This window comes from Eutrigla gurnardus (genome assembly GCF_963514095.1).
Source record: "Eutrigla gurnardus genome assembly, chromosome: 1".
Lineage (NCBI taxonomy): Eukaryota > Metazoa > Chordata > Actinopteri > Perciformes > Triglidae > Eutrigla > Eutrigla gurnardus.
In genome coordinates, this window is record NC_139915.1 from 24,837,435 (window position 1) to 24,864,634 (window position 27,200).

General features: G+C 41.7%; 2 protein-coding genes and 3 pseudogenes across 8 annotated transcripts in view; 4 read left to right on the forward strand and 1 right to left on the reverse strand.

Moving 5' to 3' along the window:
• Positions 1 to 27,200, forward strand: part of LOC311031861 (neuroplastin-like) — a 220,274-nt gene that overhangs the window by 173,285 nt on the left and 19,789 nt on the right. The window contains exon 2 of one of the 2 annotated variants that reach the window (XM_084038394.1): positions 20,581 to 20,663. In XM_084038394.1, the coding sequence (XP_083894520.1) occupies positions 20,588 to 20,663 (76 nt within the window). In that variant the 5' untranslated portion in view covers positions 20,581 to 20,587. Of the gene's footprint in view, positions 1 to 20,057; positions 20,664 to 27,200 lie in introns of those variants that run through there. The other variant, XM_084038395.1, reaches the window with a different exon arrangement.
• LOC311030307 (UDP-glucuronosyltransferase 2C1 pseudogene) lies at positions 2,241 to 7,004 on the forward strand (annotated as a pseudogene). Its single transcript, XR_014599319.1, has 2 exons — positions 2,241 to 2,337; positions 4,651 to 7,004. The product of XR_014599319.1 is annotated as a UDP-glucuronosyltransferase 2C1 pseudogene (transcript).
• LOC311030457 (UDP-glucuronosyltransferase 2A2 pseudogene) lies at positions 8,998 to 11,439 on the forward strand (annotated as a pseudogene). Of its 3 annotated transcripts, none has more exons than XR_014599330.1 (3): positions 8,998 to 9,128; positions 9,365 to 9,457; positions 9,610 to 11,439. The product of XR_014599330.1 is annotated as a UDP-glucuronosyltransferase 2A2 pseudogene (transcript). The 3 variants fall into 3 exon arrangements; XR_014599341.1 differs by having other exon boundaries at positions 9,043 to 9,058; XR_014599352.1 differs by lacking the exon at positions 8,998 to 9,128 and having other exon boundaries at positions 9,231 to 9,457.
• Positions 12,761 to 14,350, forward strand: LOC311030220 (UDP-glucuronosyltransferase 2A1 pseudogene; annotated as a pseudogene). The gene has a single exon. The product of its transcript is annotated as a UDP-glucuronosyltransferase 2A1 pseudogene (transcript).
• Positions 16,637 to 19,204, reverse strand: LOC311012880 (calcium homeostasis modulator protein 6). The gene is made up of 2 exons (XM_084008670.1): positions 18,300 to 19,204; positions 16,637 to 18,075 (listed from the first exon to the last, which is right to left on the reverse strand). The coding sequence occupies exons 1-2, from the start codon at positions 18,762 to 18,764 to the stop codon at positions 17,923 to 17,925; spliced, it is 618 nt and encodes a 205-aa protein (XP_083864796.1). The 5' UTR covers positions 18,765 to 19,204; the 3' UTR covers positions 16,637 to 17,922.

Genomic DNA, 27,200 nt, shown 5'->3' on the forward strand with positions numbered 1-27,200 from the left:
TTTGCATGAAAAAATGTACATTTACATTTAGGTCAAAATATATTTAAAAACCACAAACAACATATGTGAAATTAATGGCATAATTCAAACGGGACCAGAAAATACTTTCGATCTCGCCCTAGGAATACATGCATCAGAAATAGATTTTAAGGTCCCATGTACCTGAAATAGAAAGGCGGGACTTCGCCGCTCTATGGAGAGGTTGTGCAGCAAGTTTGTACCAAGATGACCACTTCCGTCAGGTGATGAGAACATCAGACACGCCAAAAAGACCATCAAGTGAGGCTGAAGCTTACTGGAGATACACTATGTTGCCAAAGTATTCACTCACCCATCCAAATAATTTAAATCAGTTGTTCCAATTGTGGTGGAAATCAGTTTATGATCACCTGATGAGAAATAAGAATACAACTCCTAACAGCGCTTTTAGTAATTTATTCTATAAAGAGTCCAAAACAGGCTAGCAGTCGCTACAGACAGACTGTAAACAGACAAAGTCTAATAAGTCAAAGCCCTCGCAAACAGGGTGTCCAAGCGGACCGCATCACCGACATACAGCTTCAGAGCAAACTATCTAGCCAGATAGGGGCAGACTCCTTAAGAGTCTGACCAATTCTTCAGTCTTGAGAAGGGCTTTTTATACAGTTGTTTGTGATGTGTCATCAGAAAGCATTGTTCCGTTGTTTATGTAGACGGAGAACATTGTCCAGAATGTGGTCTTTGAACCACTCATCAGTGTCTAAAGATCCATATTGACTTGCCAGCTGTGCTGGTGTCACAAGATGCATTTTACAACTCATGTAACACATGACATGACATAAGTGCAGAATACAGGTTACCTCATGACACACATGGAATAGTATGAGTTAAAACTACTCAACCTACTAATTATACTATAATGAACTACTAAATGAAAAATTCCCATCACACCAATCACTTCCATGGCCACAGGTGTATAAAAGCAAACACCTAGGCATGCAGACTGTTTCTACAAACATTTGTGAAAGAATGGGTCACTCACCGGAGCTCAATGAATTCCAGTGTGGTAATGTGATAGGATGCCACCTGTCAGTGGTATTTTAACATAGCAGAAGTGATTGGGAACGACAGCTCAGCCAAGAAGTGATAGGCCCCATAAAATGACGGAGCGGGGTCAGCGGATGCTGAGGCGCATAGTGCTTTCTGCAGAGTCAATCGCTACAGACCTCCAAACTTCATGTGACCTTCAGATTAGTTCAAGAACAGTGCGTAGAGAGCTTCATGGAATGGTTTTCCATGGCCGAGCAGGTGCATCCAAGCCATACATCAGCAAGTGCAATGCAAAGTGTTGGATGCAGTGGTGTAAAGCACGCCACCACTGGACTCTAGTGCAGTGGAGACGTGTTCTCTGGAGTGACGAATCACGCTTCTCCATCTGGCAATCTGATGGAAGAGTCTAGGTTTGGCGGTTGCCAGGATGAAATTTTACATCAGATTGTCCTGATACCTTCTGAAGCATATTCTGAGGTGATGTGCTAGTAATCCGAACTAAAGTTAGCATGTAACTATAGACCATTTCCTGTTAAATCATATCTGAATCTAAAGGGAAATTTGCTGATACACGCGATTTTAAAGGGCTTACATTTTTTAATCCTTTTTTTTAGATGTAAATATTTCCTGTTAAATCTAATCTTAATCTAGAGGGAATATAGCTCATAGTTGAGATTTGGTAGGTCTTTAAGTTTCACATCCTTTATCAGAATATTCTGAAATTCCCTGAGTTTCACTATTTCCTCTTTATTCTAATCAGATTTTACAGCGAAGATAGCCTCTGAATGACATTGTAATTGCCTTTAATTTTGAAAATCTACATTAGGGTGTACTGACTGTATCTGAATTAAATTTGGTGGTGGTCTGCAATCAATCCTAAATCAAATTAGTCACTTAGTCCATCCTTGAAGTTAGTTTGAGTCAATATTCACACAATTGGAATACAAACATTTCAATTGCAGTTTATTTTTAGTTAGAATTAATTGTACATACAAATATTATTACCTACTCATTTATATTATTTCATTTATGTATGTCTTTTGTTTTTATTTGTTTTGATGGTTAACTAACTAATTTATTACTGAGATAGTTATTGACTGATTTGTTGAGGAATGTGAACGTGAAATCATGTTCACCGGAAAGTTGCTTTTATTTTGAAATCAGTTCCTACACGCTCTACGTTCTTACCGTAATGCATAGTATTACACGTACCACAATACAACGTGGACTCTGCTTTGACAGTGCTTTTCGAGGGGAGGCTGGCGCTTGATCGCATTCATTTCCTGTGTGGAGGGACAACAAATCACAGTAAGTATGTCTATAAACGCTTCATATTAATTATTATTATTTGTCTGACCATAGATATAGGCTACGCATTTAATGTATATTAATGGAATTTACACCACTTTTTGGGGGGGTCTAAAATAAATCACAATGGCATAATGTAATGAAATTGACTATTCTGGCCATTGTGAAAAGCAAACTGAATATAGAAATCAAGGCTGGCACCATCATGCAACAGCAACGCTGTCTGTGTGGACACTGCATGCATGAGACACGCAGCAGTTTAGCAAGGCAGCTGTCACGTGCTGCTAACACAGACAGAGTGAAGTTTGAAGTTTGTAATTTTGCTGGAGTAATGTTTTGTTCAAAGTATTTCTCAATACAAATAAGCATTACATTTTGATCTTTCCCGCGACCCTGAATACAGGATAAGCGGTAGACAATAGATGGATTTTGATCTTTTGTGTGTGCGTGTGTGGGTGGGTGGTTGAAACTCTTTTGTGTGTGCGTGTGTGGGTGGGTGGTTGAAACTGAACTTCAGATATCCATAACCACGCCCAGTCAATTTGAAGGACAATTATGCCAAAATAACTGGTGCTCTCTCAGTTTAAGATATTTACTCATCAACTCCCATCATCTCTTTGTAATCATATATGGGGAGTGACGTTACTGGAGTCTAGAAGCCAAACACTAACTATGTTCTGCTGCTAAAATAAAGTTTTCACACGTGAGTTGTCTGACTAAAATGTAAAAATGGGTATGAACTTTTCACTGCAATAGTTTAACCAAACCATATCCAAAGCATCAAACCTACCCAAAGACATATAAAGAAAATCTACTTTAAAATCTACTAAATATATATTTTGTTTGTCAGCAGAGGCGGTTTCTCATATGGGCAGTATGGGCAGCCGCCCAGGGCGGCAATAGTGGAGGGGCGGCATGAGCGCCCGCACAAAAAAAAGGTGCGTCTGCTGATGCTGAGAGAGACTGGTTCACACCGGCCGTCGGAAGCGCCGCGAATAGGCGCGGCCGCCCCGCGCCGTGAAGCGATCGTTTCGGCGTCTGCTCTATTTTTTGCGCGTGCCGCGATGTCAATTCTGGCAGGAAATCACACAAAGAAACACGACAATCCGGTCAATTTTCAAAATTAAAGCAATTTTCAAAATAAAATTCCGCAATTGACAAATGCGATATTTGTGTATCTAAACTCGCACTGGGAAACAGGAAGAGAAAATACATTTAATAAATTTGAAGAGTAGATAGACAAATGTGTGTATTTCAACTGTATATCTACACTGTCTACTACCATACACACTCTCTCTGTCTGTCTGTCTGTGTGTGTGCAGAGGCGCTGTTTGTGAACAGGCAAGGCAGGCAACTGCTTGGGGCCCCGAGTTGCCAGGGGGCCCCCGAGACTCGGCCCGAGGGCTGTTTTATGAATGTTTAAAAAATAAATTTGATGGAGCTGATGGAAAATGAAGAGGAGTTATCCATCTGGCAGTGAGAAGAGGAAGAAATTGTTTTTATTGTTCTTGACATTTATATATGCACATTTTGAATATAAAAAACGTTGGTTTCATACATCTTTCGTTGGCGTCAGATTATTTAGAAGATTATTATTGTTATTGTTTAGTCAGAAGGGCCCCACTGAAAATTTTGCTTGGGGCCCCAACAGACTCTAGAATCGCCTCTGTGTGTGTGTTTGTCTCTCTCTCTCTCTCTCTCTCTCTCTCTCTCACTCTCTCTCTCTCTCTCTCTCTCTCTCTCTGAACGGATAAATAGAAGAAGTGTACAAACTTCTTGGTTACAGAAACATGGCATATTTATTTTATGAGGTTATGATAAAAAAAATAGCTCTGAATGAACAACAGATGAGCAGAAGAGCTTGTCGACCGTCGCAGAGAATTACCGTCTGGTCTGAACAGGGGGGCAGGGGGGGTCCATTTGTGTCTGTGTGTATGTGGGGGGGGGGGGGGGGCACTGGAGGTGAGGTTCGCCCAGGGCGTCATGAAACTTAGGACCGCCACTGTTTGTCAGTAATGGTAATTTCATTGTCATCACTCATTGAAAACTAAAAACAGCCCACATACAGCATAGTGAAGAAAATGAGGATTAATATAGACACGAGGGTATTACCTGTGTATCACCATCAAAAAATGATATCTAAACCAACAGAAAGTAAAGCTAATATAGGAGGATTCAATAGACATTCAGCATGTCCATTCAGCATGGACAGCATCACAAGTGTTGAGAATGTTTTTTTGTTTTTGTTTAAATGAACATAGCAATGAGATTTTTTTCACTCAAGTCAATTGATTGTCCATTGTTTCATTCCAGATGAGGCTGATCTATTGCTGCAGTGCTTTGCTGTTGCTTGTCCTCATTCCCAGAGCCTGTCAAGGAGGCAACATCTTGGTCATTCCCATAGAGGGCAGCCACTGGATAAACATGGATGTTGTACTTCAAGCTTTGCACTCCAGAGGACACAATATAACTATTGTTCGTTCCAGTAAATCCTGGTACATCAAGGATAACGCTTCATATTACAATACCTACACAGTTCAAGTGGAGAGAAGCATAGGTCAAGATTTCATTACAGAATTACTATCCAAGGCCATTGAGTTTGATAGGGGGGCTCTTCCCTTCATGAGTTTTCTCAACATAGCTGTAGGAATGTTCGGCACGTTTGTTGATGCACACAAAATTGTGGGTGAATTTCTATCAGCAATTCTAGATGACCAAGAGTTGATGAGAATCATGAAGGACAGCAAGTTTGACCTGGTACTTACCGACCCCTGCTGGGGCGCTGGAGTCATTTTGGCCAAATATCTGAACCTTCCTTTGGTTTATAATGTTCGTTGGCTTTTAGCTGAAGAAGGTCATCTTGCCATTGCACCTTCACCTCTATCATACATTCCTATAACAGGATCTGGAAACACTGATAAAATGACCTTTTTTCAGAGAGTTAAAAACATAGTTATGCATATGATGACCCAAACACAGAAGGAGCTGATAATTAAGCTAATATACCAGAAGATGTGTGACAAATATCTTGGGCCTGATAATGACTTTAAGCAGTTGGTGCTTAATGCAGACCTGTGGCTGATGAGAGTGGACTTTGTGTTTGAGTTCCCTCGTCCCACCATGCCTAATGTTGTCTATATGGGAGGGTTCCAGTGTAAACCAGCAAAACCTCTTCCTGAACACCTGGAAGAGTTTGTGCAGAGTTCTGGAGAGCACGGGGTCGTCGTCATGTCTATGGGGACGTTTGTGAATGAACTTCCTGCTGATATCACAAACGAGATGGCTGCAGCTTTTGCTAAATTATCCCAGAAAGTCATCTGGAGGCATAAAGGTGAAAGACCAGCCACTCTGGGCAACAACACTTTACTTGTAGACTGGATGCCACAGAATGACCTTTTAGGACACCCCAAGATGAAACTGTTTGTGGCTCATGGAGGAACGAACGGAGTTCAAGAAGCTATTTATCACGGAGTCCCAGTTGTGGGTCTGCCCTTATTTTTCGACCAATACGACAACCTGCTGCGTCTGAAAGAGAGAGGAGCAGCTAAGATTTTAAACATTCAAACAGTGGACAAAGAGAACAACTTTCTGAAAGCCATACAGGAAGTCCTGAACGAGCCCTCCTACAGGATGAACATGCAAAGACTCTCTAGGCTGCATAGAGATCAGCCAATATCGCCGCTAGATAATGCCCTCTTCTGGATAGACTTTGTCATCAGACACAAAGGTGCAGCTCACCTGAAAGCTGAGGCCTACAGAATGCCCTGGTATTCCTACCACTCTGTTGATGTGTTTCTGTTCCTGACTGCAGCTGTGCTGCTTGTGCTTCTAACTATCTTCCTTTCCATCAGGTGTTTATGCGCTGCTGTGTGTAAACGAAAAATGAAATTTGACTAATCATTCAAGGGATATATGTATTTTAGCATTAATGTAAGAGGATTTGCTCGACTGCACATTTCTGCAACATGTCAACAGTTAGCAATGACATTATTCTGTATGTTGTTTTAATTGTATTTTCGTAAAGTATTTGTATGAATTAAATTAATGTTGTAACCTTAAAATACTACGAATTAATGTAAATCAGGTTGTATTTAAATGTTTTGTACGCTGCTGTGTATATAAGCAATGAGTCAAATGTGACTAATCATTCAAGGTATATACGAATTGTAAATGTATTTTAAAAATGCATCAATATCAAAATGGATTTTGGAATTAATGTAAAACTTTGAGAAGATTTGTTCGACAGTTGGTAATGGCATTATTCTGTATGTTGTTTTGAATTTGATTTATTGTATTTTTTATATTTATATTAACTAAATTGATAGTGTAACCGTTTTGAAAATGACCTCTTCAAGTTAAATACTAGGAATGAATCGGGATGTATTTGTATTGTCCCAGTGTGAATATTTACATCTGTGTTTGACCTTTGCTTGTGCTTTTAACTTTCTTCATTTCCATCAGGTGTTTATGTGCTGCTGTGTGTAAACGAAAAATGAAATGTGACTAACCTTCAATGGATATACGTATTGTAATTTTTTTTAATACATCAAAATGAAAATACAGTTTGGGATTCAAAGTGGTTTCATTGTATTACACTTGATGTGGATGAGATAAATATGAATATATTAAAATATTTTAAGAAAAATAAAATTGAAATATCTAAATGAAATCATCATAGTGATACAAACATCCTGTGAATCCAATATTGGTAATGATTGTGGATTTGTTTGGCCAGATAGCACCAGGCAATAAGGGTTAGGGTTAGGGTTGGGATTTGTTAATTCAGGTTATTTTTTTTAATTTTTTTTTTTTTGCACAGGCGTATTGATCTGGTGGTGGTAGGAGTGGTATCTTGAGGAGTCCATGGGACCTCAGTGGGTTTGTGGTGTGGTGGTGTGGTTGGTTAAACTGTGCTCCCTGACCCCAGAGGCCAGGGCTCAATATCCCGTCGAAGCATGTCTGTCCTTAAAGTACAAGGAGAACTACAAGTGCTTCACCTTTTGTTGTGTGTCATGAGCCATTTTCACTTTCACACCTTCAACCACCAGGTGGTGCATCTTTCCTCCAACATAACTGCAGGTGTACTTAAGGAGGTCACTGCAATCAACTTCAGGTGTTGCTTCCTTGTGTTATGTAACAAACATACCATTCTGAACATGCTCCTGCCATGCTGAGCCACCCATATTTGTGGTTTGTTCTTTGTTTGAAGCAAATATTTGAGAATACTGGATCACCAAATGGTGAGCTCAAAAAGCCACACGATAAATCTGTCAAACTTTATATTTAGTGGAAGCGCACATCATTACAAAGTCTCAAAGTAGCAGCTTCTCAGTGGCTTTTGATGATTAAATCTCTTCTCCCTGTTTGACTTCCTACAGTAAACATGTTTCCGTATAAGTGGAGTCTCTCTCTAGAAGGGTTTGGATAGGGGTATGCAGGCACTGTGATTAAAGAGGCGTAATCCGTGACTGCCGTTTGAGAAATCCAAAGCTCAAGATAAAAATTGTCTCAGATGGAAGTGTACAGCATGTCAGTGTTTTGATGTTAGATTAAAGATTCAACTAAATCAGTTCTATTCATCTTTATAAGTTTTAGAGCTTGTCAATTGACCATGGTATAGAAACACTTTCCTATAGATAACTTTGGAGTTTTGCCCGATTGGACTTTAATGAATGAACATCTCTTAACGAGAGAGCACAATAATCATCATGGGCAAGACAAAAAAAACAACAACAAAGGAATCAGGAAGTGGATTTTCATTCCAACTGGTTTGAATACAGCACTGTCGGTCCATAAAGCAGAAGTTCGCAAGATGTTTGGCGGAAGTTTAAGTTCGCTATTTATAGATTTGTTCCTGTCTTGTAACCGTTTTCATAAGATACACATATGCATGATAATATGTATGTAAGAAATATGTATTTTTGTACAAATGCTAATGTTTGAAGTACTGAATATATACTGAACTATTCGCAATTCAAAACACACTGCTTAGTGAGGTGTCTTGTTTTCGTCTTACTCTCTTCCCAGTAAGGTCTCCTGGTGATGAGGAGGATGGGAACAAAAACAAGTTGTGTTCTCATTTCTGCCACTTTGGATTTAATCCAATAAACAATAAAAATGTATGTGGACTGTCCAGCACCGGTGAGTGGAAAATAGGCCAACGCTACATGATGATTAAAAGATAGCAGTGTTACTTTGACCGGAGCAGTTCTGTCAAAACTTTTTGTGATCTTGCCCTATAATAACTGATGACTATACATTTAGATTGTATGGACCCAGTAGCCTATTAGAGGTGAAATGTTGCCCCCTATTCCCCTGGAGCACGTGGACAGATCTTACACGTTGCACCTTTTTAGGGGCAAATATATGGAAGCATAAATAAACAGAAAGATGTTTTTCCAATTTTTGGGTTATTTTATGACATCACTAGCTCTAATACAACACAAGATTCCACTGCATTTTAAAAGCATGTGGTGCACGACTGTCAAAATAAATATGAAGTAACTCTTTCCTTTTGATTTCACTGCAGCTCTGGCTTATTTCACAATGAGACTAAGCTTCCCCAGTAAGGGACACAATATTTTGCAACAGCTGTCATGTGGGAGGGGCCAAAGAAACAAGGAAGTATTTTATAGCCACACTGGTTCAACATAAAGCTCCATGGTCTGCTTTGTTTTGTTTGGGTCGTAACTATCTGGCGAGAGACTTTGTTTACAAGAGTGTAAGGAAAGCTTTCACTGAAAATGAATTGTTGACATTTCAAGATGTAGTTTTCGGTTCATGGGATAAGAGTAAGTAATCTTTTTGGAGAGGGTTTCATGCAGTTGTTACTCAAAAGAAAACGTGTTTCTAGCTTTTGCAGCTAATGTTATTGCATCATTTCAGTTGTAGATTAGACATTTGATTAATAGGAAATAGGTGCATGCTGTTACACATACTCCATATGTGTTTTCTTAGATGGAAGCTCTTGAATATTTCTGTCATGCAGAATAAACGCAGTTCTGGTTGTGAAAACACTTCTGCGCAGGGAGATTGGGGGTTCAGCACAGAATACATGCAGAGCTCTTGGCACCGAACAGCTCACTCATTTCCTGCGATAGGCTCCATCTGCTGCATCCACGTGAGTGCTGTCAAAAGGAATTTTTCCACACATACAGACAGTCAATTGAAAGAACATAGCTGCAGCTTTGTCTTAAGTCATCCATCTTTATACACACATTTCCTGCAATCCTGAAGTAACAGCTTCTGCCTTTTATTTTTTTTCTACTTCAGACTGCACCACGTGAAGGGATTTGAAGATGTTTTTGTCCTTGGCTTGGATCATCTCTATTTTGGCCGCCCTCATTCCTGCTGCCCACAGCGGGAAGGTTCTGGTATTTCCACATGATGGCAGCCACTGGGTGAATATGAGGGTGCTTGTGGAGGAGCTGCACTCAAGGGGACACATCGTGACAGTCATCCGGGCTGCAGATAGCTGGTACATCAGTGAAACATCTCCACATTACGACACCGTCACTGTGGACGTTGCCGGCGGTGCCAATGAGGACTTTTTTCGTCTCTTCGTCTCCGAAGTCATTAAAATCAAACGAGGCGAAGGGTCGGCGTGGGCCCGTTTTGCCTTAGACATGGAGTTAAAAGACAAGTTCTTTGAATTGCACAGGAAAGTCTGTGAAGTGATTGTGCACTTATTTGAAAATAAAGAGTTGATGAAGTCCTTTCAAGCTGCAGAGTATGATGCGGTTTTGACGGACCCTGCTAATGGAGGAGGAGTGATGCTGGCTCACCGTCTCGGATTGCCGTTGGTGTTTAATGCTCGGTGGACTGTTCATGGGGAAGCGCATTTCGCTATTGCACCCTCGCCGCTGTCCTACGTCCCACTTCCACCCTCAGAATTGACAGATCAAATGACCTTCTTTGAGAGGGTCCGAAACATTGTTTTCTACACCATGAGAATGCATCTCTACAAGCAGGTAGTTGGACCGCATTATTCTGCACTATCCAGCCGCTACTTTGGCCCTGATGTAGACTACTTCTCGCTGTTTCAAGCTGCAGACCTGTGGCTCATGAGGGTGGACTTTGTGTTTGAGTTTCCTCGGCCCATAATGCCGAATATTATCTATATGGGGGGGTTCCAGTGTAAACCTGCAAAGCCTCTTCCTGAACATCTGGAGGAGTTTGTGCAGAGTTCTGGAGAGCACGGAGTCATCATCATGTCTCTGGGGACTTTGATTGGAGAGCTTCCCAGTGACCTGGCTGATGAGATCGCTGCAGCTTTTGCTAAGTTGCCTCAGAAAGTCATCTGGAGATATAAAGGCGACAGACCAGCCACTCTGGGCAACAACACTTTAATAGTAGACTGGATGCCACAGAATGATCTTTTAGGACATCCAAACATGAAACTGTTTGTAAGTCATGGAGGAACTAATGGAATATATGAGGCCATATATCACGGAGTTCCAATTGTGGGCATTCCCATTGTTTTCGATCAGGCCGACAACCTCTCCAGACTCAGAGCAAAGGGTGTTGCAAAGGTGATGGAGGTTTCTGAATTGGACAGGACACTATTTCAAAATGCCATACAGGAAGTCCTGAATGAGCGCTCCTACAGGAAGAACATGCAGAGACTCTCCAGGCTGCACAGAGATCAGCCAATGACGCCGCTGGACCGTGCCCTCTTCTGGATAGAGTTCGTCATGAGACACAAAGGTGCAGCTCACCTGAGAACAGAGTCCTACAGAATGCCCTGGTATTCCTACCACTCTGTTGATGTCATACTGTTTCTACTAACAATTGCGTTGTTTGTTTTATTAGTTGCTGTTGGGTTACTATGGTGCTGCTTTAGATTGTGTTTCAAAAGAAAAGTGAAATTTGACTAACTGGGAAAGGTGGAATAATTTGCATGTTTGTTAATACATTACTATGTGACAGTTGCTTAATGAAAGGAGTAGATGATTTACTTCTGCAGTGTGCTTTTAGTTTACTGCAAGTTAGTGTACAGAGAAATGATGCATTACGCTAATTTGCAAGCACAAATTCTGCTTGATTATCTATCATTTTAGTTGATCTGTGTACTGTGACTGTGACTCACATTGTCAATAAAAACATGTGGACTGTCACACTGGAGCAAAGTCATGCACTTTTATTTCTTGCTTCCTGCCTCTTCTCTGTTAAGAGATGACAGATTGTTCAGCTTGCAGATGTGCTCAGTTTGTCATTTTTGACAGATTTTTAAAACTAGTTACAGTATGTCTTGTCAGATGATGAAAAAGAGACCTGACACTGGATGACATCAACATACACACCTAATAATTATAATGTGATAAAATTCCAATTTAGATTTAGTAATAATCTGAACCTCTCCAAAGGGCCTCTGCTTTGCCCAACATGTTGTTGGAAGGTCTGCTCTCTAAAGCCCCCCTTACTGCAGGGGCCCCAATGCAAACATAACGTCTGCTCTGACTACATTTACACCTGTGTAGCTGGTTTATCTTTGGCCTGATGAATGGCAAAACTCTGGCTTTGTTGAATTAAATGGGATTTCATTTTTTTTTACTGATTTAAATGAGGATATAATGGTACCATTAATAGCCAGCAGGTGATGTTATTCCACCATTTACAGTATTACCCGAGGTCATTACAGTCAAATACCAGTTATTTTAACATGTGACATTTTTCAGTAGACAAAGGAACACGCACCTGACAATTGTAGGCAGCTAAGCAAAACTAGTTGGGCACATCATCAAGGAATATTGTTGTAGCCTTTTTTTTAAATATGGGACTATATTACGTGGTTGCAAAAAAATAAACAATTAAACTAAATGTTCATAATCTCAACCACATATGACTAAACAGTTGACACACTGGAGCAAAATCTTGTTGTTTTCAGAGTCAATAATTCAGTATTGTTACGGCAATTCGCTTAAGAGTTAAACACCATGGAAACATTTTACTCCACTTTGTACTTTCTTATCACCTGTGCTTTTAAGACCATGACATGCAGTATACCAAAGTCCTGCTCAGGTTGGAACCTGGAAGGACAAGCACATGTTCTGCTCTCTGGGGAAAAGAGAATATTAAACACAATACTTTGGATGCCAAAAAGGTAATACTTCTTTTTAAACATTTTGCCAATATAAATGACTGATAGCTATCAACATGAATTACCCTGCTTTTCCAAATATCTTATTGATTAACATGAAATATATTTGCAGTGCAGTTGCAAACCTGCTAACTGCACATACTATGAAAAAATATTAGAGCAAAAATGAAAAAGTTAACAATTATAAAATGTTTTTAAGATAGAGCTTAAAGAGCAAGGTTTTCAATGACAAATCACAGATTTTTAAGTTATTGTGATGTTTTGATGAAAACACTATGCATTTGCTAAAATATGAAATGCTTTCTTCCCAATTTTAGAATAAAAATGTGTTTGCCCTGGGTCTGGATCACTCTCTGCTTGCTCTGTCCAGCTGTAATTTATGGAGGGAAGGTTCTTGTTTTTCCACTGGATGGAAGCCACTGGGTGAACATGAAAGTCATTATTGAGGAACTGCATTCAAAGGGCCACCAGGTTTCTGTCCTGCGATCAACAGACAGCTGGTACATCAAGGAAACCTCCCCATACTATACTTCAATTATGGTTAATGCAGAGTGTGGATTTAGTGAAGACTTTGCAACTACGTTTGTGGCCCAGTTGCTGGAAATTCAGAGGGAAGGGAAGTCCCCCTGGAATCGTTTCAAACTGGAAATGGAACAAGCACAAAAGGCCTTTGAGCTGCATGTGAAAGCGTGCCAAATGCTCGAGACCCTTTTTGAAACCAAAGAACTGATACAGTCCTTACAGGATGCAAATTATGACCTCGTCCTCACAGACCCTGCTCTACCGGGGGGTGTTATACTTGGCCACTACCTCGGGTTGCCTCTTGTTTTCAATGTCCGATGGACCAGTCAAGGCGAAGGCCATTTTTTAATTGCGCCTTCTCCTATTTCTTATATTCCAATGACAGGGACCGAGCTTTCAGATAAAATGAGCTTTCTAGACAGACTCCTTAACGTTATCACGTTTGCCTTCACAGAATATCAATTTGCGCACTATGTTTTACCAAATTATGTTGGTGTGATTCATAAATATTTAGGTCCAGACAAAGACTTTGCATCCCTGTTTCAAGCAGCAGACCTGTGGCTGATGAGAGTGGACTTTGTGTTTGAGTTCCCTCGTCCCACCATGCCTAATGTTGTCTATATGGGAGGGTTCCAGTGTAAACCAGCAAAACCTCTACCTGAACACCTGGAGGAGTTTGTGCAGAGTTCTGGAGAGCACGGGGTCGTCGTCATGTCTCTGGGGACTTTGATTGGAGATCTTCCCAATGACCTGGCTGAAGCGATGGCTGCAGCCTTTGCTAAATTACCCCAGAAAGTCATCTGGAGATATAAAGGGGACAGACCAGCCACTCTGGGCAACAACACTTTACTAGTAGACTGGATGCCACAGAATGACCTTTTAGGACATCCCAAGATAAAACTGTTCGTGGCTCATGGAGGAACAAACGGTGTTCAAGAAGCTATCTACCACGGAGTTCCCATCGTAGGGCTACCATTGATTTTTGATCAGCGTGATAATCTATTGAGAGTTGATGTGAGAGGAGCAGGGAAAATAATTGATATTTTTAGTATGAATGCAAACATCTTCCATCAGGGTATTCAGGAAGTCCTGAACGAGCCCTCCTACAGGATGAACATGCAGAGACTCTCCAGGCTGCACAGAGATCAGCCAATGAAGCCATTAGACGTCGCCCTCTTCTGGATAGAGTTCGTCATGAGACACAAAGGAGCAGCTCACCTGAGAACAGAGTCATACAGAATGCCCTGGTATTCCTACCACTCTGTTGATGTGATGCTCTTCTTAGTGGGAGTTGTCCTGAGTATTTTAGGCACTTTTGCAGCATTAGTAAAGTGTTCATGCTCAATGTGTTTCAGGAGAAAAAGTCAAAGTGATTTTAAAAAATCAAAATAGCAATCGCAATGAAATCGAAACCACGAATACGACTTTAATATGTACACATGAGAATTTTGTCTTGGATATTTGTACTGTGATTTAACAGTATTAAAATGAATTTCCAATAAGTTGAAATAACGTCCAATTCTCGGGGGGGAAAAGTAAACAAACCTAAATCAATGAGTGATTTCTATTGTTTTATTTCATCAACAAGGATGAACATGCATATTAATGAAGTTGTATTTCACCAAATCTTTTACACTATGTATTATATATTGCTCTGAATAAAAATTGTCTTTGCAGGTTGGCAAGAACATTATTTTGAAAAAGGTCTTGTCAGAATTTAGCATCACACATTCATTACTTTGCCATTTTTAAATGACTACATTATTTCCTCAATGTTGCACAGTCTTGGAGATTAAGCTTCTAATCTCCAAGCCAAGTGTAGGCTTGTATGGATTTGAAACATCCTATTTCACACACAAAGATTAGGGTACCACACCAGTGCTATACTGGGCCCTTATATACTCTTAAATCCTTTCTTTAAATAAGCCTTAATGTGGTTATTTTACCTGGAGGATTTTGTAACATGGACTATATTTTTGGCTCACAATATGACCTGCCAGTGTTGACGGGGAGCCTCTCACATGTGTATATGATCAGATTTCCTTCTAAAAGTCAATAACACCCCTTCTGAATGGATGTAAGCATTGTAAAAAGAAATAATCACATGTGAGTTTGAATGGTATTCACATGTATTGTAGCATTTCTGATTTCTTCTGGCCTTGGTCTGGAAAGGCTTGCACGCTATTTTTGAACATTTCTCATGCCTCTTTGACTGTCACCCTGAAGGGAGGGTGAACATGAATGTCATAACATGTCATGTTATAGTATGTGGCCTAGGAGAGTTGCCATCGTGTGTTGTCCCATTTGTCATGATCTGTGTTTTCATGTTTTGATTCCCTGGTTTATTTTGTGATTTTTGCCCTTGGTGTGATTTCCTGTCTCGTACTTCCTGGTCCTTGTTGTTTCCGCTGTCTTGACTCCCCCATCCTCTCGTGTTGATTACCTTGCCTGCCCTAATGTGTTTCACCTGTTCCTCGTCAGCTCCCTGCCTCCCTGTGTGTGTATATAGTCTGTGTGTTTCCCTTGTGTCCTTGTCGGATCATTGTTGCTGTTGAATGTCGTTGTTGCTGTCGTCGTTGATGTCGCTGTCTGTCACTCCCTGTCTACGGTCTCACGTCTTGCCCATGGATATTTTGTACCTCGTCCTGCCTCCCGTGTCCCTTCGTGTTTGGTTCCGTTTCGTAAGTGTTTCTTTGTCTGGCGTTTTTGCCCCTGTGGTCTCCTTCAGTTGATACTTTGTTTTAGTCTTAGTTTTTGGTTTTGTATTTAGTTTATTATTAAATAAATCCTCCTTTTTAACTGCATTTGGGTCCTCACCACCTGTTTTTCGAGTCCATGCCTGTTTCCAAGTCCGCCAAACATGACACCATTACCCCTAAAGCTTTATTCTTGAATGTGAATTTGTCTCTTGAGATTTTTGTTCGTGAAATTCTTGTAACACAACAAGTAAGATAGCTGCAGCATTTGCCAAATTACTTCATCATAAGTGTGACAGGATGGCTACTTTAGGCATCAAAGGCTTCTACGCAAGTTATTGCTCATGAAAGAAAGAAAACAAGTAGCTCATGACGCCACTGAGTTTTGGGATGTCATTTGTTTGCCTGTGAATGTGACGCCCTGCTGTGTCTTAAAGAGAGGGGAGCGGAGCAGATAAAGACAAACAACTTCCTCAGAACTTCATACAGGAAGTCCTGAATAAACCGTCCCACAGGATGAGCATGCAGGGTCTGCTCCAATTTCTACACTAAATGGGCTGAACTGGCACTGGGGAAATGTTGTAAATAAGAAGAAATACAGAGTTGCACTACTGCTATGCATCAGTTCAGGCAGACCTGCACACTGTAATAGAATCTTTTGAGAAAAAGGGCCTCACTTTCAGCTGTGTTATTGCAATGTAATGTAAGAAAGAATATTCCCAATGTTTCCATGCGTTGCTTTGAACGACAAACCACACTACTTGTTATTCAAATGATTATGGTCTGTCTCACAGTGTGTTAGTATTTGTACAATTCACTTGCTCGAGAGATGTAACAGTTAAATCTAGTTCACAACTGAGTTGAACACACTTTTAAAGACAAACTCGAGTTCCCAACAGGGCAGGTTTGTGAAGATTGTGGAAACAATTTCCTTATAAAATGCTTGTATGACATGAATGTACAAAATCCCTGAGGGTTATTTTCTTAAATAAATAAATTCTTTTATTACAAAACAATAAAAAAAAACACATACTGAAAATTCTGTTACAGAATTTGCGTCTACATCCTACAATTGGCTGGTTGCAGCCATGATACAGATCACCATGTACATGTTTTTACATCTCTAGCTGTCAAACAGGTAAATCATTAGGCATTTCAGTTCAGTCTGATGGGGTTGGGGTTGCAGCGGGGCAACAAAAAAGTATTTCAAGTGAAATTTTAACCTTGATGGAACATTTTCATTTTGGAGCACACACACCTCAAACAATAGCAAAAGTCAACTTATATTCGTCGGATAAATATTAGCTGCCTGGTGGATTCCACTTGTGTCGTTGCAGCTAATACAAAAGGCACTTCCAGTTTAAAAATAAAATGAAAAGCTATTTTAAAGGTATATAAGAGAGAGCAGTACTGACTGACAGTTTCTGGCTGACAATCTGTGTCCTTTAAACACAATAAGCCAAAGTGAAATATCTCTTCAAAGGAATAGTTTGAGATTTTGGAGAAACATTTGCTCATTTGCCTTCTTGCTGAGAGTTTGAGTTTTGACTTTATGTTAAATATAAAGCTGGAGTCAGCAGTCAGTGAGCCAAACTTCCCGTAGTGACTTGAAAAGGGGGGAAAGGGACAATTCACTATAATTTCAAGGAATCTCTTCTGGTTGCCTGGCAACTGCTTCCATACAAGTGATAGTCCAACATAGCCCGCAACATAAAACAAGCAAATTGTTCTGTTTACACTTGCATGGATCAAATTAATGAGACAATGGAATAACTGTTAACATTTAGAGATGCTGGCAAGCGTTGTTTTACCTTTGGACTGAGCCAGGCCAGCTGTTTCGCCCTATTCAGTCTTTATGCTAAAATAAGCTAACTGACTACAGCTTCATATTCAGTGGATAAACATGTGAGTGGTATCAATCTTCTCATGTCTCATAAAGTAAATAAGTATATTTCCTAAAATACCAAACCATTCTTTGAAAGATTCCTTAAAAATCTGAAAAGTCGCTGCACTGAAGTACGACATAAGACTGGTTACACACTGAAAAACACAGAAGCACCGTTTCTCAATAATATCCACATTTACGTCAACTTCACATGGCAGCATCGCCGACCATGGCAGCATTGTCCAAATTTGTGTATGGGGCAAACGCTTTTCAAAAGGCACTTCTTGACAAGAGTTGTGAACAGTCACAGTAAAGTCTGTTCAGGGTATTTTACGACGTGTGCATGCCACGCAGGGCAGGTGTGGTGGGGCGGCTATGTCCTCTCATGACGTCCTGGTCCGTAGAGAGCTCATCCTCAGCACAGTGAGCTCGGCTACATCAGCATCCTGCATCTCCACCTCTTGTTGGCAGCTTTCTCTTACTACATACACCACGAGACCCACACAGATGAAAATGAGGAGGATTATGCCTATAACCTGGGGGGGCACAAGACAGCAAAAGCAACATTTGGTTTATTAAACATCCACAGACAATGTGTATTATTTGTTTACCCATTAGTTTGATTGAACAAAGTGTATTATCAGAGTTACATTCATAGTTCCCAAAGGCTAAATTAATTACATTCTAGATTTCCTTTACAGAGGAATGCTTTCCACTCTTTCACTCCACACCGTGCTAGAAACTTGATGTCCCCACTCACCTGAGAAAACACAAACAGCTGCTGCGAGCGGAGCATTAGTTCTTGCGGGGTGACATCTCCCTCACTAATTGGCTCGCACCACTTCTGCGGAGCCGCCTTGTCGACGAGCACGAATCTGCCCTCCCAGTCTGTCATCGCGCAGGCAAAGTATTGGCCGTCGAGGAACAACAGAATGAGCCACACGACGGCGGGGACGACGCTGGAGAGGGAGACAGTCTTCCTGCACCACGTATCGCATCTGCACCCTTGGATGATCAGCATCAAGGTGAAGGCCATGACGGCGGGGATGATGAAGAAGGCGGAGGAAAACACGCCGTTCCACGTAGGGTTGCAAGGGCACTCAAACTCCAGCTCCACCAGCTTCTCTAGTCCCATCAGGATAAAGCCAAAAGCCACGTTTGATACCAGAGGACTGTTGCTAAGTTCATTTTTCAGCCTGGTGAGCCATTGTTGTCTACTTTCCATACTAGATTGACCGAAAAATGAAAGCAGTCGCTGTAAAAAGCCCAAAGGAGGGTGCACCGTTGTGAACACATTGGCAACAGTTAAGTGATGCGTAATTAACGCATCCAGGGGTAAAAGTTTTCCCCCCTCGGGCAAAATGCCACACTTCCACTCTGATTGGTTTCGAACAAAGGAGGGTGTGCCGACGGCTCTGACATTGCTCCAGCTGATTGGTCTGCGCGAGGTTTCAGGTGGGGTTACATTTTAAATGTGCTCCCATGGGCAAACTGGAGGGAGGGCTGTAAAGTGGAGGGAAGTTTGTTCTGCAGTTTGACCACCGACTCGCCCTTTGCAATAGTACAGAAAAAAAACCACGCACGACGGTGGTGTAGGGCGTGTATAATAAAGGTGAGCCTTTGCATTGAAGAATCAAGTTACAGACTCACAAAAGGTCAAAATAAGGACTACAGTTAAAACGAGTAGTTTACAAAAGAAAATGAATCCACACTACACGTTGTGAATCAGGAGCTTATGTGTTTTTTTGTTGTTCATTTGTTAGAATTTTGTCAGCAATAAAATAAAAATATAAAAACGGAATTCTCGCTGGTGTTTTTTGTGTTATACCTCAACTGGTCACACGAGGGCGCCCATGCAGCAGCACACAGATCGAGGAGGCTAGAGAGGATTACAGGAGGCCATATTGAACTTTCAAGGGGATGCGGTGCATACAGCTTGAGAACACCCAGGCCACCGATGTGATGACATAATTTATAAATGACCTCAGTGAGCTCAAGAGCATCGCCGTAATCTCCTCGCGTTGGAGAAAGTATTTAGACGTTGTGTGGGACGGGCTCGGAAAGACGTGACATGCTGAAAACACTGGATTTCTTTTTGCATTCGTCTGCATTTGCAAGTTGCTTTAAAAAAAATGCAACTGCTGAAATCTTAGCCTGCATAGCAACGCATTTAATTGCTGTTCGTGGTCCCGACTGGACTACCGGCGATAAGCGAACTGACAATTTATAGTTTCATTAATATTGCAAGAGGTGTGGAAAGGAGCATGGAAATCGCATAGGGCAGGCTATTACTGGAGTCGCCTACAGTTCAGTAAATACTGCAACATCCTCTAAATGGATGCATGTCATAAAAAAAAAAGAAAAACGAAGTTTGTCCGCCGACCAGGAAATGAAGCACATAATAACTGTCTGCCTGACTTCACAAACAACATCAATTACATACGTGTTGTGTGCGCGTGTGTGTGCATGCGCGCGCGCCTGTGTGTATTTATCCACGACCAAGAGCGCATAGGGCACGCGCAGCTTGCTGTCGTCGGTGTTCCGCCAGCATCTGCTCCTCATTTTTTTTTTTTACTAACACACTTATGTTTCGGGCTACATCACTTCCCGTCGGTGATCATTTCTGCGCTACTTTCATTTTAATCACCGAACCGTGACCGCGAGTGCGCAAATGCGCATCGGTCTGCGCATCTTTGAATCTTCACAACTACACCGTGGACAATCTCCCTGACACCCGGAGACCTCTCCTCTCCTCTCTGCATAACCCGACGAGGTTTCTTCTTCACCCCCCTCTATGGCCGCACATCGCGCATCCCTGAGCCGCCGGCCGCGTCCCGGACCTTTCAACTCATCGCTGTCCTCGAAAGGTCTTTGAATCGGAGGGGGGGAGACATTTTTTTTTTTAAATCATCCTGATATTTTTTTTAAGACTCCGGTGCTATGCTGGGCCCATCTCACTAGATCTCGTGATTAATACACGATTTCCTCCTCCCACATTCGTCCGAGCGACTATCCTCTCATCGAGCCCCCCTCCCTCCCACCCCAGCGATGCATCCTAACGCAGTGATGCTGGCGGTGGTCCTTCTGGGGAACTTGATGCTGCCTTTCGCCTCGGCTCAAAACGGTAAGAAAGCAGATGTGACCGTAAGCGTGACTGTAAACAACGCGTTGAGGGGGGGAAAGTGACTTGACTTGCGTGAGGACGCCCGAGCGTAAAGAGGATCCTGAGAATGACTGCGTTAATGTTTCTACTATAGTTTTCACGTATCTCAACAGACAAGGCCAGAGTTAGACGAAAGGGAAACGGGAGAAAAAAAATGTGATCACAAAACAGAAGTCAATCAACCAGGAAGCTGCTGGGACATTCCTGCAAGGTTATTTTCGAGGCTGTACTGAAGGTGTGTCTGTGAGAGGAATGAACTGCCACCTCGCTCAATGTGTTTTAGACAGTGGGGACGAAGCTGAGGTTTGCACCATCATGGGATCAGTCCTGAATATTTACATATAGGTTAGTAGTAGCCTCTGGGTAGCCCTAGGCTGCCAGTGTGCAGTTTGTTTAGTCAAAGGGGGGGGGGGGGGGGGGGGGGGGGGGCAGCAGAGTGTGTCAAGCAACACTGAACTGCTAAGGCTGCAGATCTAATAACATGTCATCAACACCCAAGAGGGGCTTAAGACGGGGCCAGTGTGTGCAGGGCTACTGTAAATGCCAGGCCCTTCTGGATCACAGTTATGGGGGGGCCAGTACCCATTATACCACATTTCCTGTCACGCCTGCTTTAGTGAATCTTTGTCTCATGGCCAACTGGCTCGGTCTCGTGCTTATTTTCAAACATGAAAATGCATACCCGAACCACATCCTTCCACTTCTTTCTAAATATGCAGAGAGAGGTCGGTAAAAAAGAGAGGATGTTGATTCGTGACTTCAATGTCAAAAGTTCACCGTGCATTAAACGGCAGTAAAACGGACGCGATTCGGTCGAAGTGAATGTCAGTGACATGCTGTTGGGGTGTTCTAGGCGGCCGTCCTCTGACACAGCATGTCCTGACTTCGGATTCTGTTGAATCACATCACCCAGAGGGGGGGCTGCACAAATCTGCAGCCATTCATGAGATGGAAGTGGAATCTTTATTATTTTTTTTTTTTTTCAATTTTCCCAAATAACCTCAATGGGTCCCTTGAGCTAGCCTGATGTGGAGATGTTGGCGCTTTAATATTCAAACGGTTATCACTGCTTGTATTTCTGACGTTGAAGAAGCTTCGACGCCCACGTTTGTCAAGACACCTGTGTTGACAAATCAGTGTCACTGGCATGGTTTAATCCCCTTTCAGAGAACTATAAGGAAGGGAATTACTCCAAGTTCTTCACATTTTAATGCTTAAAGTCCGCCTCGTCTTTTCTGTGGAATAATCGGACACCCACTATGCAAGAAAGTTGTGTTAAATCTCACTCCTACATTTTTAAGGATTTATTTGGAAAATATTCCACATAATTTTTGCCCAAAGAACTAAACTAAATGCAACACACTGGAACCGTTTGTACTGTTTTGTAATAAAAGATGCGCAACATTTCAAATCTACATAATTTTACAAGCAAGCACAGAAGCAACCTACGTCTCCAGTTTGCCAGAAGAGACGAAGAAATTAAAACACCACAGCGGTTATGTAATGAAATATTATGAATTCCTTTCTTTCTTCTTTTGTTAATTTCTCTGAGGTGCTTGAAGTGGTGTGCAGGCACGACGAGGTGTCCGCTGTGATCTCGCTATCTGGAAAATCAAATACCCGATAAGCCCTCCATTGTTTGATGAAGCTCAAGCAAAGGCATTCCAAACACTTCCTGTGGTCTTTGCCCAGTGTCAGTGCCCACTCAGCGAGGCCCGGTCCACAGACACACACATGCAGCCCCCCCTGGGGGGGTCAGTGGGAGACAGGCCGGTGCCACTCTGTCACTCAATGCGTGGGTGCTTTTATCTGGTTTAATGTGGGAAATCCTGAAGTCACAGCTAATCTACGGCCCACATGTCAAACGTTCATCACAGTTGTAACAGTCTAAACTTGTGATATTTACTCACATCGCTTACATGAAAAAAGGCTATTTCATTTCTCCCTCACAGTTGAAAGGTAATTGGTGCATGGCATGCCTTCTTATGCAATCCTAGATTTCCCTGTGATATGACAGAGTTCAGGCAGTGGTGTGTGTGTGTGTGTGTGTGTGTGTGTGTGTGTGTGTGTGTGTGTGTGTGGAGGATAATAATTATAAGTGCTTGAGATGTAATCACCATATCTGGCTGTGGGAATTCATGTCATTATTTCCCCTAGTGTTGAGGGAGATAGCAGGGCCCACTATAGCCGGCCCTGTTTCTGCGACAGATATTCGGAGGACTGTAAATAGCATCCGTCCATTCTGCCTCGTTTCTATTTTTACCACCCGAGACACAGCACCGAGAACTGTGGCTTTAAGGTCCTTTTGTGAAAGTGAATTCATTAACTCTTAATGGACGGCCTCCTTGTGCACAGCTGCGCAGCCCTCTAAAGACTCGCTAGGTGGCTGTGTGAACGATTTTAAGCTGAGAGATGATGCGATCTTTATGGAAAAGAAAATAAAGGCTGTCGAGGAGCTGGCTGGGCCTGACCTGAGGAAGTGCTTTTGTGTCTTATGTAAGTTCCCCCCACCACGAAGCATGAAGCCTGCCGCTGCTCATGCTGCCAACTTTGTTGTTATATTATCGCCGCCTGTGTGAATTTTAACAAGCAGAAGATGTCGCAACAACTTCAGCATAACGAGCTGATACTTCCCTATTAAAAATCCCCTGTTTTTATTAGTTTTCTCTGATTTCACTGGCTAGCAGTTGCTTAAGATTGAGCACACACACAGCAAAACATTGGCTCTTGTTGAGGTTTCACAATCACAGTATAAAGATATGATCCAGGGGAAGATATTCCCATGTGCACTAGAATATGTAGGGCAATTCTAAAAGTTTTTTTCTGTGAATATGTGGCCCTCAGATTCTTCTCTATGCTGCTTGTGCTTTACCATCAACAGAGGCCAACATTGTGTTTTCAGATAAGTAGCAGCATCTTGTCCATTATCCAGTTTCTGTCAAAGCTCTGGACAAAGGCACGTTTGTGAGTATGGAAAATGTGCTTGAGCCAACTCTTCCACTGAGTCACGCTTGTCTGCTGTGAAATCTGATATGGGCTGCACTAGGGCTGCAACTAACGCCTATTTGTAACGATTATTGATTATTTATCGGATTTTTAAAAAAGCAACATATTTATACTTTGTTTCAAGGGCTTTATTCAAAAACCAAAACACATTCCTGTACAATGCTCCTTTGCTGCATAAAAACGATTTTAATACGAATACGAAGTTAAATAAATGGGCATTGGGGATATGCACCGAGAATTAAAGGGATATGTAATATAAATTTGATCAGATATTGCTTTGGTTTCTGTTGAGAAGAAATAAAGGATTCACTTTAGACAATGATGGTAAACTCCTTAACGTTACATTATTCTGTCTCTCCAACCTCCCTTCAGCTGATTAGTGTGAGGTAAATATGCTGTCTCAGGCAGATTTGTGTCCGTTTTGACAGAGACAAACGCACAGGCTCATTTCGCGAAAACAAAGCAGACAGGAAGGCTTCGTCAGTGGCCAATCACAAAATGGCGAGAAAAAGACAGATGGTTTTTCTATCACTTACGTTTTAATGTTTTTAATTTTGTCTTTAAATCAGAACCTGTATCAGTCTCTGCCTGTGCCATTTTGCAAATTCGTTGTCATTTCCTGTAATTCATCACATCAGCTACACTCATGAGGCATTGGCTGGCTTACCCCACCACCCGGGACCATAGGCTAGCACAGGAGTCCTAAAACACACAAATGAGTTCGCATTTTTGAACTTCCGGTTCTGCTGTCTCAAAGTCAGTGGGGTTTTTTTAATGGGTTTTTGGTCTGATGCCTGAAACAAGGTCTGTGGCTGACACGCTTCAGATATTTTAAAGTTTGTATGAAATACATCAGGAGATATCCCTCTTGTGAATTCTGAAGCTTTTAAGTGTCTTTAAAAAAAGCAGTTGCGTCAACTACTAATCAACTAATCAATGATGAAATTCATCCCCAACAATTTTCATAATTGGTTTTAATCGATTGGTTGGTGCATTCCCGATACTGCACTAATTACATGCAGCATCATACTGTGTAAAACACACTGCAGATATATACTGATGCACAACTTTAAGGTGAGCAATATTTGTTTTCAATAGTCATTTGTCCGGGTAGAAGGTCTTTTTTTTGCTGAGCCTGCATGCTGTTTCTCGCAGCATCAGCCTGCTTCACATTCATACAGTTACACACATTCACAGCTGGAAGTTCCCCAATTTAGCCACAGCCTTGTACTCGGGTTGTTCCGCTGGAGCGGTGTGCCACAGGGGCAGCTCACAGACAGAATACTCAAAGAGGTTGCTTTCATTTATACCTGGCCTTATTTTTCCCGTCTGCCTGAGTATTTTAACTTGTGACCCAGACACAAGGTTGCTTTTTTTTACCGCCCAGATCATGCTCGCTGATATTGAGAAAGATGGGGTCATTTAAGATCACATATAGTAACACTTGTAAGTTTGTAGGAGGTTGAGGGATATCTTTCGTGTCCCCTGCAAAGAAAAACTAGGACTCTTCTAATTTTAGAATGATTGTGCCGTGTTGATAATGGTGGAATCAGTGACGCATCTGTCTCTGTACTTCCCTTATTTTAACCCCTGAAAGAGGAATAGGAAGTGCTCGCCGGTTGCGATTAGAGGATGGGATTAGAACATTTCTGACCAGCACAGGGGTTATTGGGATTTAAATCTCATTAAACTGTTGCCTCTCTCTTCTGCGATCTGAATGACAGACTCAACTGTCACTGAATGTATATTGTCAGCCCAGATTTAGCTTTGCAAATAATGGAAATATTTTTTGTCACGCTGCTCCAGTCGCGGTGACATCAAATTAAGCATTTTACTGTATATCAGCGGTGTGGCAAAGCTATAACTCTGTCATCCGTGTGTGCAGGACTATTCATCAGTACGGCTCCACTGACACAAATGTTGCTGCACACGACTTATTACACTAACAAAGTGCACGCTGAGATTCTATGGCATGACGTCTACACAATGAACAGCGTTTTTCCTTCATGATATGCCAATATTGATATAACTATATAATATATAACTCGAAGGGACAGACAATTGGTGTTTTGCATGTATTGGCTTCTGCATTGTTCTGCACATTACACGCATTAGAATCACGTTTTTAGAATCACTTAAGAACAACACCGAACATCCAGTGGTTTTTATTCTATTATTCTCAAATTAACAAATGAGTTGTGGATGGCATAACCTGAACTATACAGACGGTTTGTCTTCATTGTGCACACACAAAACAGGTTCAAGAGTTGGTTATTGAAACAACACATTGGCCATCTTTAATGCTAGAGAGGACTAAAGACAGGGAACGAAAACAAAATGAGTCTTGCCCCATATAATATTATTGTGACAAAATATCAAGATATCCTGGCTGATCTAGACGCCCATAAGAAACTAACGTGTTTTGACTGGTGACTCCTTGACTCACCGTACTTGTTTTGTGGCCCCTGTTTGGGCGAGACAGAGTTGGCATACTTTATGTAATGTTGTATCTACTGCTGCCAACTCTCTCATCTCAACAGCGAGCGAAAAGTATTCAAGCGATCGTTCCAACTAAATGATCTATTGTCTCACGCGCACATATCTGTCAGAGTACCATGGGTACAACAGAGATGCGCCCACGCCCAAATGCACACAAACGGCCTAGCACATAACCAGTTGGGCGGCCCTGGGGGGTTCTCCTACTTGCTGCTTTCTGGATGAAGGAAGGAAGCTGACTCACTCTCAGGCTGCATGGCGGTTGTGTGTGTCAGTCCTCAGGGGAGCTCTCTTCTCTACCTACATCAGTCGACTACGTGGGGTGTAATGAGACTTGCACACAGACTTAAAAAGAGCTTGTCACAGAAAACTACGGGTCATTTTTGTGATAATATTGTGCACGAGTAAAAAAGTGAGCTAAAGCATGCCAGTCAGACATGGCACTGCAGATTTCATTATTCTGGGTGGAATAATTTCGCTTAAATCATCTGCTCATGTTAATGTTTGACCTCTTTGGTTAGATTGCATACAAGCCACCGTAGCAACCACCCGTCTGCACATGTTCAAATTGATATGTATACATTGTGAATTGAAATAGAGAAAAAAAACATGTGTCTTCTTTCAGTGAAGCTCTCACTCATTTCTTTTTTTTATTGTCTGAAAAGGTGATTGCAAAGTACAGGGCCATCAAGATATTATACAAAGTAAGAAAACAATCAAACAAACAAAATTACACTGGAGATGCGTGTGTGTGTGTGTGTGTGTGTGTGGGGGGGGGGGGGGGGGGGGGGGGGGGGTTAAATGCACAGCAATGAGAGCAGCCACTGTCATGCCCATGATATCTATGCAAGAATTAGCAATGAGTAATTAGCCACTTTTAGCAACAGAGCTTCCTTCTACAGACAGATACTTTAAAGTTGCTCATAAAACCAAAAATATGTCTTGTGCTGTGAGTTGCCTAATCTATCTATCTATCTATCTATCTATCTATCTATC